Consider the following 16,866-nt stretch of genomic DNA (forward strand, 5'->3'; position numbering starts at 1 on the left):
AGGTGAACGACAGGGTAACACCGCCAGTTCCAACACCCTGCGCACAGAGGTGATAGCCACTAAAGAGGCCACCCCTTCTGGGACAGCGTAAGCAGAGGAATCTCCTGAATATTTTCAAAGGGAGGCTTCTGTAGAGCTGAAATCACCAAAATAAGATCCCAAGGCGGCAACAGAGCCCACACTGGAGGAACCAAATGTCAGACACCCTAAAGATAGGTACGCACGCGAATGTAAAGCAGGATGGAAGAGGAAGCTGCCAAGGAACGTCGGCGACCAGCCGCACCAGATCGGCATACCAAGACTGGCGAGGCCAGTCGGGAGTCACTAAGATGACCGGATTCCCTTCTACCTCGATCCTGCGTAGTCTGGGCAGAAGCTTGAGAGGAGGGAAGACGTAAATCAGACAATACTGACCCCACTTGGCCAACCAGTCCGCCCAGAGAATCCCTTGACTGAGCCACAAACCTCTGCATCTTTCTGTCGAGCCGAGATGCCAACAGCTCCACCTCGGGGGTGCCCCACCGGAGACACCGCTGATGAAACACCTCTGGATGAAGGGATCACTCCCCTTGGTCCAATGCTTGCCAACTGAGGTAATCCGCCTGACAGTTTTCCACCCTGGGAATGTGTACGACAATGAGGGCTGGAATGAACTGTTCTGCACACCTTAGAATTCCGGCTACCTCCAGAGCTGCCAGGACACGTTTTGTGCCCCTTTAGTGATTGACATAAGCCACGGCCGTGGCATTGTCCGATTGAATGTGCACTGGACATCCAGGAAGACGATCTGTCCAATGGTCAAGGCACATCGCTCGGAGTTCCAAGACATTGATCGGTAGTCTGGGCTCTTTCAGTGTCCAGATCCACTGAGCAGAATTTTTGCTGAGGACGCCTCCCCGGCCGGACAGGCTGGCATCCGTGGTAACCACTGTCCAGTACAAGGGGAGGAAGGATTTTCCCAGCCGAAGCGCTGGAGAAAGAAGCCACCATATCAGAGACTCTTTCGTTCCCCGGCTCAGCCAGGTCCGATTGTCAAGAGACTGGGGAGTCCCTTTGCAGGAACCTCATGTGACACTGTGCAAACAGAACCACATCGAAGGTAGACACCGTCAGGCCCAGCACCCGCATGCCAGTCCGGAGGGATGATCATCTGCTAAACAGCAGGAGATGAACTGCAGCCTGCAATTTCTGGAGTTTGTCCAGAGGAAGGAGCACTCCGGGGTAAGGCCGAGTCCAGGGTCAGATCCAGATAGTCCAGCTTTGTGGACAGAACTAGAGTATACTTCTGAAAAGTTCTGAATCCAACCGAACTCCCTCAGAGTTCGTATGGTGATTTCCAGGTTTTCCACCAGAGCAGTAGGAGACTCCGCTTGCAGAAAGAGGTCATCCAAATAGCCCAGTACCTCGATCCCCCGTTGGCGTAGCAAAGCGAGCACCGGGGCTAACGCTTTTGTGAAGACCGAGGAGCAGAGGCGAGACCAAAGGGTAATGCCACAACCTGATAATGCTCTTCTCCCACGGCAAAGTGGAGGAAGCGCTGGTGACCCGCACATATTGGAATGTGAAGGTAAGCATCCTTGATGTCGATAGAGGCAAGAAAATCTCCCTGAAGCAGTGATGTCACCACCATGCAGAGCACGCGCTTTGAGGTCCAGGATTGGACGCACCTTGCCTTCTTTCCTGGGAACTGTAAACAGGTTTGAGTAAAAACCCTGAAAACATTCTAAAGTCGAAACAGGAACAATCATTAACTGAAGCAACAAGTTTTGTACTGCCCCAAACAGACTCTGTAAACGGTCCGGGGACAAGCACAAGTTGGAAGGAAAGAACTTTGCCGGGAGACAAGAGTGAAACACAATCTTGTAGCCTGACCGAACGACTTCCTGGACCCACTTGTCTTGTACCAGGGAAGTCCATGGGTCCGGAAACCAATGAAGACTCCCCCCCCATCCCTGATACGGGTGAAGGCGCACCTTTATACACAAGGAGCCTTGTCCAGGGTCTGGAGAAGCCTGCTCTCTGTTTACCAGACCAGATTCATTTGGATCCTCCAGAGGAGGCCCTGAAAGGCTTTGAGCCCTTGTCAGTGGCCCCTGAGGGACGATAAAACTTCTTATGAGCCGAGAAGGAGGGCTCACGTCTACGACAAGGTTCCTTGTCCTTAGTAGCCAGGGAAAGAAAAGTACTCTTTCCCCCTGTGAGACCTTTAATGATGTCATCCAAGGTAGCCCCAAACAGGCGATCCTCTTGAAAGGGGAGATCAGTCAAAGCATTTTTAGAAATCTGGTCTGCAAACCAGCTTTTAAGCCAAAAGACACGCCAAAGGACCACTGCTGAAACAGAGAGCCGAGCCACTAGGGGAGCTGCATCCAAAGAGGCATCACAGATAAACTGCAGCCCCTGGAGCCCCTGGACCAGCATGGTCGCAGACCCAGCAGGTTGACCCACGTCAGTGGTGGCCGAATCAGATTCAGGATCTGATGAGATAGATGAGACAGGGGAAGGCAGGGGGTGCTTTTTGCTAGCCCGTCGCCCGAAAGCCACCTCCACACCAGGTCAAAAAGGACTCCATGGCCGCAGTCAGTGCATTGATGGATAGTTGGGACCGGAGGGCCCCACAGCCTCATAGAGAGGATCAGGTGGGGAGACGTGCTCCAAAGACTCCATGAGTCACCAGTGGGACCCCACAATAAGTGTAAAACCATGCAAAGGCACAACTCCCACCGCGCAAGCAGCACCACCCTGTAACCAGGCACAAAGCACCAAGCAATCCTCAGCAGAGAGGGAGAGAACTCTACCAGACTCACCACCCAGCAGAAACAGGCACCTGCCGCCACCAAGATAATCTGCACTTCAAGTGCTGAGATCAAGAAGTGAAAAGATCCAGGAGTCAGCACCAGGGGATGAGGAGGGGCTCCCACTGCCAAAATCGACGCCCACAGGGATCTGCTGTCATGGCTATTTTCAATGGCAAACCACAACAAAATGGCCGCTGGACTACACAAACATGGCCGCTGTGCATAGAAACACACAGGCTACAGCAAAATGGTGGACCAGCGCGGACCCAGGAGGGATCCCTAGGCCTCAAGGACAGGCCCAGGCAGGACGGGGGGCCTTGGCAGGAGCCACCAGGTACAACCCCCCCCCCCCCTGCACAGCCGATTGTCCGGTTCCTGGGGCACCATCCTAGCCCCCATCACCAGCATAGTGCCCTGCCCCCACCCCAGGAGGTGGACCAGATCAGCCTCATAGCTGCAGCAAAAGAGGAGGGGGGTAGGATGGGGGGGGTGCCTGACAGGAAGGAGGGGAACCCGGGGGTCTGACCATCACAAGGAGGTGCCCACGTCCAACCCAAAACCCTCCAGGAGAGAGGTGGGACAGCTACTCACCATACCAGGAACCAGGCGGGCACCGCTCCAGACAGAACCCCTCATCATCGAAATGGGGGGCTGTCGGCCAGGAAGAACGCCGAGACTCAGGCAGAGACCCGGTTGTATGTGACCTCGTGAGGTGTTTAACTCGCAGGTCAGGCCCCGTCCAGTGGGACTATGTCACGGCCGACCTAGCGCGGAGCTGAGGTCTGCGCGTGCTCGCTGGCCAGACTGGGGTGATCACTGGATCTAGATTATCCATCCCATTGCCCAGTCCGGCAGTTGATTGTAGATCCCACAGGAAAAAAACAGGAGAAAAATTTAAATCTAAATAGAAAAAAATTGTCAGGACCAGAGATTCCAGCAAGGAACTAGGTCCTTACTCCTGACTAGGCAGAAAAAATCTGAGTACCTAATGCAGAGAGAGGGAGTATACCACCTGGGACTGCCCATAGGCGTAGTCAGTTTTTCTGCCTAGTGTCCTACTCCTGTAGGGGGCAGTATAACACAATGGTTATGAAGATCAGGAGCTGTGTCCGTCAATGAATGAAAGAGAAATGTATTTTGCTACATGAGTTTGGAAAAAATAAAATCAGAATAAGTGTACATTGATTGGTTTGTGTGAAAGTTTTTATTTTTATACTACTAATGGCGGTGAGCTGCGACCTATAGTGAGACTGTGATACTGCAGCAGCCAATCTTACACTAACACTGGGTAGGAACTGATCATCTGCCATAGACATCACTAATGACACTAATACAGTGATCAGTGATAATACTTTACACTGTCACTGTACTAATGGCACTGGCTAACATCTAGGGGCAATCAAAGGGTTAATTATGTGCGTAACAAGTGGAATGTGTGCTGCTTTTACTTATTATTTTTCAGGGAGAAAAACCAGATCGCTGTTCCCCATAGGTAGAGTTCTGTGTGTTTGTGTGTTTGGACACAACTGATCAGCAAGTTTCAACCAAAATCATTGGCTGAAATTATCTGCCATGCTGGTGCTGTGTACAATCATATGTTTCTAATCATGCTGTGTCCAATCATATTGTATGTTTTTTTGGCAAGAGGTTAACAAACAATTCCACAATCAATGGTGGTCAATGGTACTTAGAAATCCTCAATCTTCACTAGATCTATCTCCTACAATCCTCCTTCCTGTTGGGTTTTCAAACATTCAGTTATTCTCAAAGGAGGAAGGGGCGCTTCCTCTGTTAATGTTTACAGACATTCAGCTCATAAACACTGGCTGGAAAAAAATTGAGGTATTGGGCTGGTTAAAACACGATAATAAAATGCTTAAAAAAATTGAAAAAAGTTAATTAATCGAAACATTCGTTTGAAAAAAATATGAATTCAGTGTATATGTAAAGTATCGTTTTCAGTCCCTGCCATTTGCTTACCTCAACACTCCGTTCACTCTTTTCCTTAATAAGTAGGCTGTCTTCTAATAACTGGTTATGTTCACTCTGAAGCGATACAACACGATCTTTTGCTGCAATGAGCTGTTATAAAAACACAAGTCAGTTATCTCTTATCTATAATATTTGGTTTTAAACCAACTAGTGAAAAGACTGAGGAAAAGACAAACACTAAACCCATCTCTTCCAACCCAATGTGTCAAATCAATATTTGCATTCAAATACCAAACTGAAAGGCAGTTTTGAATGACAAACATGTCCAGGGCCAGTAAATCCTTTCATCTTTGGGAGTGAATTCTTCCCTTACACCACTGCACAGAATTTGGCTAGAAGCTGTAACAGCCTTGGAAAAATAAAAATCAGGCTAGATAATGTACCAAGATGATAGCAGAGACTGGCAGGCAAATGTTAGTACTTTAGAGAGTGTAAAAAGAAAACATTTTTTTGTAAAATCTTACTGTAAAATTCCTTTCTCTGAGTCCTCTGACAGTCGCCGCCCCTCAATAGTCTTCACCAATGGGTATTGACCTCTTATCCATAGGAGCAAGCTAGGCATAAAACTTGTTAAAAAACTAAACAATTTGCATAGACACACCTGTAGGGGGCTGTCCCACTGGTCCAATAACCCCCTGCTATCAGCATTCCCAACTCAGTTTGGTAGCAAGCAGTACATAGTCCAAAAAAAAAACCAAAAGAGGGGCGGGGTCGGCGACTGTCAGAGGACTCAGAGAAAGGGAATTTACGGTAAGATTTTACAAAAATTCAGTTTTCTCTTACGTCCTCTGACAGTCGCCGCCCCTCAATAGTCTTCACCAATGGGATGTCCCAAAGCAGTGTAGACATGAGGGGTGGGAAGCGCAACCGTCACAAAAGGCAACGCAGCACCCAGGTCAGAGAAAGGAACCTTATCTGAATCAGAAAGGTAAACTCTGGGTAACAAAAACAGCTGAACAAACCCAGGAAAGCAAATCAACAAAGGGGAAAACAAACCCCAACAGATAGGGACAGGCTAAGCCAAGTCCCCCTCAAGGCACTGCCGCGCACAGAACTTTGCGGTTAAAGGAAGCATCTGCCGATGCCAAAACATCAAGTTGGTAAAATTTGGAAAAGGTGTGCACAGACGACCAAGTCGCTGCCTTGCACACCTGGGCCACCGAAGCCTGATGTCGGAAAGCCCAGGACGGACTCACCGCTCTGGTAGAGTGCACCTTTACAGGGAAGGGCGGCACCCGTTCCCTAATTGAGTAGGCCTGTACAATCGTCTGTCTGATCCATTTTGAAATGGTTGCCGCAGACGCAGCCATAACCTTCCGATGGCCCTCGGGGAGGATGAAGAGAGAATACAAATTCCTGAAGGATTCAGTAGACACCAGGTACACCCTGATCGCTCGGACTACATCCAAGGAATGCAAAGCAAACTCCTTAGGATGCTTAGGATTCGCACACAGCGAAGGCAAGACAATATCCTCGTTAAGGTGAAAATCTGAAACCAACTTAGGAAGGAAAGATTGGTTAGGTCGCAAGACCACCTTATCACTATGAACCACCAGGTGGGGGGAGCGGCAAGACAGAGCCGCCAACTCCGACACTCTGCGGGCAGATGTGATCGCCACCAGAAAAGGCAACCTTTCGTGACAGCACAGGCAGAGGAATCTCCCTGATGTTCTCAAAGGGAGGACGTTGCAAAACGGACAGGACCAAATTCAAGTCCCAAGGAGGTAAAGGCGCTCTCCGAGGAGGAGCCAAATGACGTACTCCTTGAACAAAGGTGCGTATCAGAGAGTTTGATGCCAAGGGGCGCTGGAAAAGGATTGCCAGTGCAGACAACTGACCCTTAATCGTGGTCAGCGCAAGACGCTGGTCCACACCAGATTGCAGGAAGGCCAACACCCTCGCCACTGAAAAAGAACGAGGATGGACGCCCTTGGACTCACACCAGACAAAATAAGCCTTCCAAGTACGGTAATAGATCTTACCGGACAAAGCCTTCCTAGCCTTGAGCAGGGTAGGAATGACCGCCGACGAGAGACCCCCATCTCTCAGGACCTGGCTTTCAACAGCCACGCCGTTAAAGCCAGTGACTGTAAAGCAGGATGGAAGATCGGCCCCTGAGACAGTAGATCGTCTCGTAACGGGAGCCACCATGGAGGCTCGACGACCAGTTGCATGATGTCCGCGTACCAAGACCGGCGCGGCCAGTTCGGGGCCACCAGAATCACCAACTTCGGTTCCGAGACCAACCTGCGAAGGAACCTGGACAACAACTGAATCAGAGGAAGGCATAGATCAGGCGATACTGATTCCAAGGCACCACCAGCGCATCCGAGGCGTCTGCCAGAGGATCGCGCGTCCTTGCCACGAACCTTCCCACCTTGTTGTTTAGCCGAGACGCGAACAGATCCACATCCGGGGATCCGCATCGCGCACACACCATCCGGAATACCTCTGGATGCAGGGACCATTCCCCCTGGTCCAGGGTCTGGCGGCTCAGATAATCGGCCTGCCAGTTCTCCACACCTGGGATGTGAAATGCTGAAATCGCCGGGACCTGCGTCTCGGCCCAAGACAGAATTTTAGTCATTTCCCGGGCCGCCCGGGCACTCCTGGTGCCCCCTTGGTGATTGATGTAAGCCACTGCAGTGGCGTTGTCCGTCTGCACCGGCCCCGAAGATGATCCGACCAACGGAGCAAGCACAGTCTGATCGCTCGCAGTTCCAGGATGTTTATTGGCAGGGAGGATTCCTCTGACCAAGTGCCCTGGGCAGACAGAGTGCCCAGAACGCCACCCCAGCCCGACAGGCTGGCGTCCGTGGTGACCACGGTCCACAACAATAGCCGGAAGGATTTTCCCTCTGTGAGCCAGAGACTGGAGCCACCACAGAAGATCCTCTCTGGCTTGGTGGCTCAGAGATCCTCCTTTCCAAGGAATGAGGATGCCTGTCCCACCTGGTCAGAATCTCCGCTTGCAAAGATCGTGTGTGGAACTGTGCAAATGGTATAGATTCGAAGGCCGACACCATCAAACCCAGGGACCGCATGCAGGTCCTGAGTGAAGAGGATTTGTTGTCCCTGAGGGACCTGACCTCGTTCTGTAGAGTCCGGAGCTCGTCCTCCAGCAGAAAGACGTTCGCTTGGGCAGAATCCAGGACCATCCCCAAGTAAGGGAGGCAAACAGAAGGGGACAAAGTCGACTTCTAAAGATTGATGATCCACCCGAACTCCTGGAGCGTCTGAACCGTGGTTGACAGATCGCGTAATAGACACTGGCTGGCATTCGATCTTAACAGGAGATCGTCCAGATATCCAAGGATCGCAATTCCCTGCGCCCGTAACAGGGCCAGAACAGGAACCAACACTTTTGTAAACAACCTTGGAACCGAAGCGAGACCGAAAGGTAACGCCACAATTTTGTAGATGACCCTCGAATACGGGGATGTGTAGATACGCATCCTTGAGATCGATGGAAGGCAGGAAATCACCCGGGGCTCAGGGAGGCCACCACCGAGCGGAGGGATTTCATGCGGAATTTTTGAACCCGCACAAAGCGGTTCAGAGCTTTTAAGTTCAGAATCGGACGTACCTTGCCCTCCTTTCTGGGCACAGTGAACAGATTTGGGTAAAACCCCCGAAATCTGTGCCGATGTGGCACCGGGACGATTAACCCCTGGGCGAGGAGATCCTGAACCGCCCGATGAAGATCTTGTAAATGATCTGGGGTCAAATGAAGATTTGAGGGAAAGAATCTGTCCGCTGGACGCGAAAGGAATTCGATCTTGTAACCTGATCGAATGATTTCCTGAACCCACCTGTCCGGAATTCGGAGCAGCCAAGGTTCGAGAAAACCGCGCAGACATCCCCCACCCCTTGAACGGGTGAGGGCGTCCCTTCAGGTCGAGGCAGACTGGGCCGCCCTGCCAGCGTGGGCGGCTTTTGACTTGCCCGCCCAAGGTTTCTTCTGGCCACCATGGCCTTTGAAGGACTTGCCCTTGTCCTGTGCCTTAAGGGCACGAAAGGACCCCTGATTTGGTCTAAAGGAAGGGCCCCGCTTGTCGCGTAAAAACTCACCCTTGGGATTCTGGGGCAGCAGAGTGCTCTTGCCCCCAGTGACCCCTTTAACCAATTCATCCAGGGAGTTCCCAAAAAGGCGATTCCCCGCATAAGGGATGTCAGAGACCGTCTTTCTGGAAGTCTGGTCAGCCGACCAGCTCTTTAACCATACCAATCGACGGGTTATCACCGTGACAGCAGACAGTCGTGCGGCTAATGGGGCCTCATCCAAGGCCGCGTCACACAGGAACAGAACAGCCTGAATAATCTGTTCCACCATCTCCAAAGTAGCAGGAGGGGCGGAGTCAGCCACAAGGGTACGTCTGAGCACCTTGGCCCAATCTACCACAGCCTGAGACACCATGACAGAGGCGAAAATAGGTTTCATCATGGAACCCGCCACCATATAGGAGTGGCGAGCAAGAGATTTCATCTGCCTACCCGTAAACACCGGAGAATCCTCCATGGGCATAAGAGTGGCCTTGTTCAACCTGGACACCGTGTGATCCACTTTAGGGGCCATGGACCAGCGCTAATCCCTAGGAGACGCAAAGGGGTAACGGAGCTGAAACTGTTTTGGTACCACAAAATTGCACTTCAAATTGCGACATTGTTCGTTCACCGCTTTGTGAAACTCAGCGGGACAAGGAAACACTTGTGCCGCCTTCTGGGTTCTACAGGTCCCAAAAAATGGATTTTTGAAAAATCTTACCGTAAAATCTTTTTCTCTTAAGCTTATTGACAGACGTAGTCCTCCTTGATTAATATCAACTCGGGTTATACTGCCTTCTACAGGAGTAGGACTAGACAGGAAAGAAAACGTTCTGGCTACACCCTAGGGGCAGTCCCAGAGGGTATATCCTCTCACTTCCTACTACAGCAAATCAGTTATGTCACAAAGCAGTGTTTAGAGAATTTAACCCAACCCAACTCAAAAACAGAGGGGTGGGTACTACGTCTGTCAATGAGCTTAAGAGAAAAGGATTTTACGGTAAGATTTTACAAAAATCCATTTTTCTCTGTCCCTCATTGACAGACGTAGTCCTCCTTGATTAATATCAACTCGGGACATCCCAAAGCAGTGCCACAAATGAGGGGTGGGAAAATGGAAATCAAAATCCAATCTAGAAGGCCCAACCGGTGCCAACTAGAAGTTTAAAAGGCTCATCAATCAAAAGATGAGACTCAACAGAAATTCCAACGGAAAAAAACCCTCGAGGTAGACCACCGGTCTCCTCAAATTGCGGTCTGCAAAACCTTGCGGCCAAATGAGGCATCCACCGATGCCATCACATCAACTTTATAAAATTTTGTAAAGGTATGCACCGACTACCAGGTAGCCGCCTTGCACACCTGGACCACCGACGCCTGATGGCGGTAGGCCCAGGAAGTACTGAGCGCTCGAGTGGAGTGCGCCTTAACAGGGAACGAAGGATTCCGACCCTTAATAGAATAAGCCTGTACCACCGTCTGTCTAATCCATCTGGAGATAGTCGCGGCAGATGCAGGCAACCCCTTTCTGGGGCCATCCGTGATCACAAAAAGTGAATCGGTCTTACGGAACGATTCCGTAGTCTTCAGGTATACCCTGATTGCCCGCACCACATCCAAGGAATGCAACGCACATTCCCGAGGATGACTGGGCTTAGGACACAAGGAAGGTAGCACAATATCTTCATTCAGATCAAAGTCTGAAAACCACCTTAGGAAAAAAAGATGACTTCGGATGAAGAACTACCTTATCCCTATGAATCCCCAGATATGGGGAATGACACAATAATGCAGCCAGTTCTGACACCCTGCGTGATAGCCACCGAGAAGGCCACCTTCTGGGATAATGTAAGCAAGGGAATCTCCCTGATATTTTCAAAGGGAGGTTTCTGAAGAACCGACAACACCAAATTAAGATCCCAGGGTGGTAAGGGCGCGCGCACTGGCGAAGCCAAGTGCTGCACCTCCTGGATGAAATTCCGCACCAAGGAATGAGTAGCCAGAGGCTTCTGGAAGAAGATTGCTAACGCTGAAACCTGACCCTTGATAGTTGCTCAAGGATAGTTTCTGCTCAACCCCCTTTTGCAGAAAAAAACAAGATTCGGGTCACCGAATAGGTACGTGGGGGAAAACTCCTACGATTCACACCACGCAATATAAGCCTTCCATGTGCAATAATAGACTTTGCTGGAAGTCGCTTTTCTTGCTTTAATTAGAGTAGGAATAACTGAAGCTGACAATTCCTTGTCCTTCAGTACCTGGGTCTCAATGGCCAGGCCGTTAAAGCCAGCGACTGTAAAGCACGATGGAAGATCGGTCCTTGAGACTGCAGATCCTCCCTGAGAGGAAGTCTCCAAGAAGCGTCCGCGACTAGTCTTGCCCAAGTCAGCGTACCCGGCTTGACGAGGCTAGCCCGGAATTACCGGGATAACTGGAGTTCCCTCCACCTCTATCCTGCGGAGAAATCTCAGCAGTAACTTGAGAAGGGGGAAGGCATACAGTAGCTGATACTTCCCCTACGGGGCGCTCAGCGCGTCTGCTGCGTCCGCTAGAGGATCGCGGGCGCGAGCCCTGTTGAACCAACCTGCCAACAGATCCATCTCCGGGGTGCCCCAATGAAGGGACAGCTGGTGAAATACCTCTGGATGAAGAGACTATTCCTCTTGATCCAGAATCTGACGGCTGAAATAATCTGCCTGTCCACCCCCGTGATAAATATCGCGGAGAGAACTGGAACAACTGTTCCCCCAATAGGAATGTTGGCCACTTCTATGGCCGCCAGGGCACTCTTGGTGCCCCTTGGTGATCGACATAAGTCATGACCGAGGCATAGTCCGATTGGATCCGAACCGGGCTGCCCTGGAGCTGCTCGGTCCAGTAAATCAGACAAAGTCTGATCGCTCTCAGTTCCAACACATTTATTGGTAACCTGGAATTTATCAGAAGAAATGACTTCCCCTGGCTGAGCATCGGAGACCGAAGCCCCCAGACCAGAGCCTCCCTTGTCCGCTCGCTCAATCGGATCCGATTGTCCAGGGAATCGGGATTCCGATTCCATATGAGAAGAATCTCCTCTTTGGAGAATTCGGGTATAAGACTGGGCAAACGGTACTGCCTCTAAAGAGGCGACCATCAATCCCAGCCAGTTGACGGACAGCAACATCCGAATCATTGACTGAATCTTCTGGAGTTTCTCCGCATGGAGAAACACTCTTGCCAAGGATGTATCCAAAATTAGGCCCAGATAGTTCAGTCTCCTGGTGGGAACCAGGGATGATCTTTGGCAAAAGCAACGAAAACGCTGATGTCCTGCGAAGATGGGGATATGAAGATAGGCATGCAGGGAGGCCACCACTGTATGGATGGACTCCATCTCTTCCAAGACCAGAATTGGACGCACCTAGCCCCTTTTTCCTGGGCATTGTGAACAGGTTTGACTAGAACTCCTCCAAGGAATGGGAACTACCACTGCTTGTTGCATCAAGCTGTCCCCCGCAAAGCTTTTTAAGTGACCCGGGGATGTCGAATATTGGAAGGGAAGAATCGCACCGGTGGAAGTGATCGAAACTCGATCTTGTATCCCGACCATATGACCTTGCGAACCCCTTTATCCGGGATTCTGGAAAGCCCTGGATCCGGAAACCGGTGAAGACGTCCCCCCACCCTAGAGATGGGTGGGGCCCATTCTGTCAATCCAACGGGATAACAGTGGCTTTATTTAGTCTGGAAATCGGTGAGTCCACTATTGGTGGTACCGTCCCTCTTTGTAATGAGGGATTCCTCAAAATGATAGCGCCTAGCAATGCGTTTGGAAATAGCAGGGGCTCGTTTACGGACGACCCCATTTGAGCAAGGGAAACCCTTCATCATTTTGGTAGGCTTGCTAGTACCAAAAAAGGAATATGAGTCTCCGCTACCTCTGCCGGTGTAACCTCAAGATTTAAGGTTTCCCAGACAGACAACTAGTGCTTCCACCAACGCTTCTTGTGCTATGGCGGAGGCAGAAGCGTCCTCCTCACTGTCTGAGGAGACCGTACCTGAGACAACAACCCCAGAAACGGGGCTGCAATGACCAGCTCAGAATCCGTATCTGAAGTATCAGATGACATAGGGGTAGGCGGGGGTCGCTCTTCTTGACCCCCGTCCCCGACAGGCTACCTCCACCCGGGATACCAAAGACTCCAAAACTGCTGATAATGCATCATCACAAATGGGGTACTGGAGGGTCCTGCGGCCACCCCGAGTGGATCAGGTGGGGATACATGTGTGGCAGGGTTCATGTAACAAGACACTTGCCAGCAAACACAAAAAAATTAATTGCAAGAAAAAAACATTTTTCTTTTTTTTTTTTTTTTTTTTAACTTAGACCCCCAGTGCAATAGCGCCCCTCAGTCTACCTGCTTGGACCCCTCAGAAAGAGAGAGAGAGAGACCCCAAGGCTCACCTGATGCACAGAAGTTTCTCATCAACTTGCTTCCAGCACTGTCTGTTACAGACAGGAAGTCTTTGGCTTGCTTTCCCGGGCCAAGGAGGCGGCTACACCCCTTTACACTCCTTCCGGCGCCTCCCAATTACTCCACGAGGTGTTTGGTCACCTTAAACATGGCCGCCCCCATGCTGGAGACACGAGGCTACGCAAATATGGCGGCCTCGTGCGATCTGCAAGAAAAAATGGCGGCGGTCTGTATAGGATAGCGGCGGCTTGCAAGCTAGCAGCGGCCTGCGGGAGGTGTGCATTCGGCCTGTGCGGCCTACGGGAATGCCTCGGCCTGCGGGAGGTGTCCTCGGCCTGCGGGAGGCTGTGCGGCCTGTGGAAGTGACCGGCTTTCTGGAGGGATGGCGATCTGTGGCTGCAGTAACTCAGGCATAGGCATCGGCCTGTGTACACACTATGACAGGTAGGATACCTCTATCCTCATGGTAATGCCTTTTAATAGTCTGCCACTGACTTCAGTCACCCTTACAGTGATATAGTGACTTTAGATCGTCAGCTCCCAAACCAAGCCTCCTGGTTTCTATTCACAAAATCACACTCAAAATTGGGGGATCTGTGACCTGTTATAGGATAGAGGGGAGACCCAGAAACTGAGTGTCCGACCATCCCAGAGAGGGGCCCGCGTCCACCAACAAACCCGACAGGGGGAGAGGGGGAACATTCTACTCACCATACCGGAACCAGGCGGGCGCCAACTCCTGACAGAACCCCTCTCCACCGAGGTGGGGGGGCTGTCGACCAATACGGACGCCGTGACTCTGCTGGTCATTGGCGTCCAGGCGAGACGTTTAACTCGCAGGGTCAGTCCCCGTCCAGTGGGACTATGTCGCCGCCGACCCAGCGTGGAGCTATGGCCTGCACGCGCTCGTAGGCTGAACTGGGGTGACCACTGGATCTCAACACCCAGCCCGTCGCCCAGTTTCAGCGTACTTGCTTGAAGATCTCACAGGAACACTGGAGAAAAAAAGCTGTCTAAAAAAGTATTTCTAAAAAAAAAATCCTGCCAGGACCGAAGATCCTAGCAAGGAATCTAGGTCCTTACTCCTAACTAGACAGAAAAAAACTGATTTGCTGTAGCAGGAAGTGAGAGGATATACCCTCTGGGACTGCCCCTAGGGTGTGGCCAGAACGTTTTCTTTCCTGTCTAGTCCTACTCCTGTAGAGGGCAGTATAACCCGAGTTGATATTAATCAAGGAGGACTACGTCTGTCAATGAGCGACAGAGAAAGAAGACCGCTTACCCGGCGGGTTGGGCTCATCCTCTAAATGTGGTGTATCTTTAACAGCAGTAGTAAGCGCAGACATAGCAGCGCGTTCTCTGGCCGTCCCAGGGGGGGAATCATCCCCCTCCTCATCCTCCGCCTCCCCTTCCGACTGAGACCCTATAGGGGGTACACTGTCCATGGCAACCATATCAGACTCTGAATCAGAGGAGTGAGAAAGCCTAGGCCTTTTTCTAGAAGCCCGCTCAGACATCAATAGATCCACCTTGGACGCTAAAGTCGCAAGTGCAGCAGTAATCGCAGATGATTCAGACGTACCTGAATCATCCACCAAGGCTGGGGGGAATTTGCTGTCCTGGGACTCCATAAAAACGGTTAAGGCGCTGGCCCTTTAAATCGCGATGGCGGTGACCCCACCGCAATAGGAACTAGACTGAAATACCCCACAGGTAGGAATAAAACTGATAGCCAGGAGATATCCCCAAAAAACAGCAATAAAAGACCCCCACGCTTGCTGACGATCCGTCTGCATGAGGAAAGGAAGTGATGTCACACGCTAGAGGCTAAATAGGACTCGGGCTAAAGAAAAATGGCTGCCCATAGGAATCAATGGGAGGCTCTGGGAAAATGGCCGTCAAACACATGTATAAAGCAAACATGCCACACACAAGATGGCGCCCGAAGGGCGCGATACACTACATAGAAAATGGCTGCTGAAGTGCCCTCAGTGAAGCCAGAGCAGCCGCCCATACCCAAAATGGCGGTCCCGCTGTATTTCACCGCTGCGGTCCGCCCACACATGCCTGTACCCCAGTAAAAACACAGAAAACAGTGCCACAGGGGTTAGGGACCCCAACAATCCCCCACAGAGCATCCTGGACGCGATAGTGTCCCCGCAGGGACCAGGAGGAATGCGAGCCCCAGACACACAGACATGAGGGGAGAGCACCGACACCAGCAGACTGTCATCCCCAGACAGAGGCCCCACACAGAATGTACTCACCGTTCCATGATGGCGTGGGCGCCTCTCTGCGACGGGAAGCCTGCCACCCCAGATGGCAGGGGTGCCCTCAGCCAAACAGGACTCTAGCAATGCATGGAAACCGCGGTTGAGACATCCTAGTGAGGTGGCCACCTTGCGGGCTTTTGTCCCTGAGGACAGGGACAGGTCGTTTGCGAGGCCAGGGCGTATGCATAGCCTGCTAAACGCTCGATGGCGGGCTGGGATTCCATAAGGTTCTCTGTCCTGGGACACCAGGACAACCAGTCCTATTCCCAGCTCCGCAAACGATGTAGTCTTCCGAAGATCCGACTAAGCGCAGGAAACAAATAAAAAGCTAGTAGTGTAAAGAAAACACTTGTACATAAAATAAAAATAATAAAACAGAAGAAAGGCTGAGACTGTAGCCCCAGCACAGGGATAGCCTATCTTACTCCTAACTAGGCAGAAGACAAACTGAATTGGGAATGCCGATAGCAGGGGAGTATTGGACCAGTGGGACAGCCCCCTACAGGTGTGTCTATGCAAATTGTTTTGTTTTTTAACAAGTCTTATGCCTAGCTTGCTCCTATGGATAAGAGGTCAATACCCATTGGTGAAGACTATTGAGGGGCGGCGACTGTCAGAGGACGTAAGAGAAAAAAGGTATATGTAAAGTAGAAGGAAAACCCTTGGCATTTCAGATTTACAAACAATACAACCTATACAAGAAATGCATGAGAGCAACTAGGGTGAATAACAGAATACAAAAACACATTGTTAAAGGAAGTAAAACAAAAATGTATATCAATAATAAAAATGTTATAAAAGAGCAAATAGGCCCCATAATAGATGAACACTGGCAGCTGTTCACAAATGCTAAAGGTGTGGGGTAGTGCTGCGCTACCTCTTGCGTGATAAGTGGTATATCTAATCACAGACAGTCAAAGATAAGTAGCTCTATAGATCAGAAAAGGCAATGTAAACAAATACAGATCTTCTCATAAATGAATATGCAGATAAACAAGGTATATGACTAAAATGTCGATATATTATTAATAAATATGGCAGTGCAAAGGTAGAGTGCTATGGGTAGTTCAAAAACTGGTTGGACACAAAATGTGTAGTACTGTGATTGCCCAAAGTGCCTTGTGCTAGCGGATAAAATGCTGATACAAGGTACAAATTAAATATACATATTAGTGCTGGTAAATACGTGTATAAAGTAACCTTGCTGATACTTACAAGCATTCAAAAAATAATTTTAGCTGGAGAACAAGTACATAAATACACATTTTCAAAAGGTATTAGTTGTAAGTACGCCTTGTTGTAAAT

General features: G+C 50.5%; 1 protein-coding gene across 1 annotated transcript in view; it reads right to left on the reverse strand.

The window, feature by feature from the left end:
* RUFY1 (RUN and FYVE domain containing 1) overlaps positions 1–16,866 on the reverse strand; it is a 372,133-nt gene that overhangs the window by 213,629 nt on the left and 141,638 nt on the right. Inside the window, exon 9 of the mRNA XM_082252884.1 lies at positions 4,779–4,880. Within this exon, the coding sequence (XP_082109010.1) occupies positions 4,779–4,880 (102 nt within the window). The remainder of the gene's footprint in view (positions 1–4,778; positions 4,881–16,866) is intronic.

Source organism: Pelophylax lessonae (genome assembly GCF_965119305.1).
Source record: "Pelophylax lessonae genome assembly, chromosome: 4".
NCBI lineage: Eukaryota > Metazoa > Chordata > Amphibia > Anura > Ranidae > Pelophylax > Pelophylax lessonae.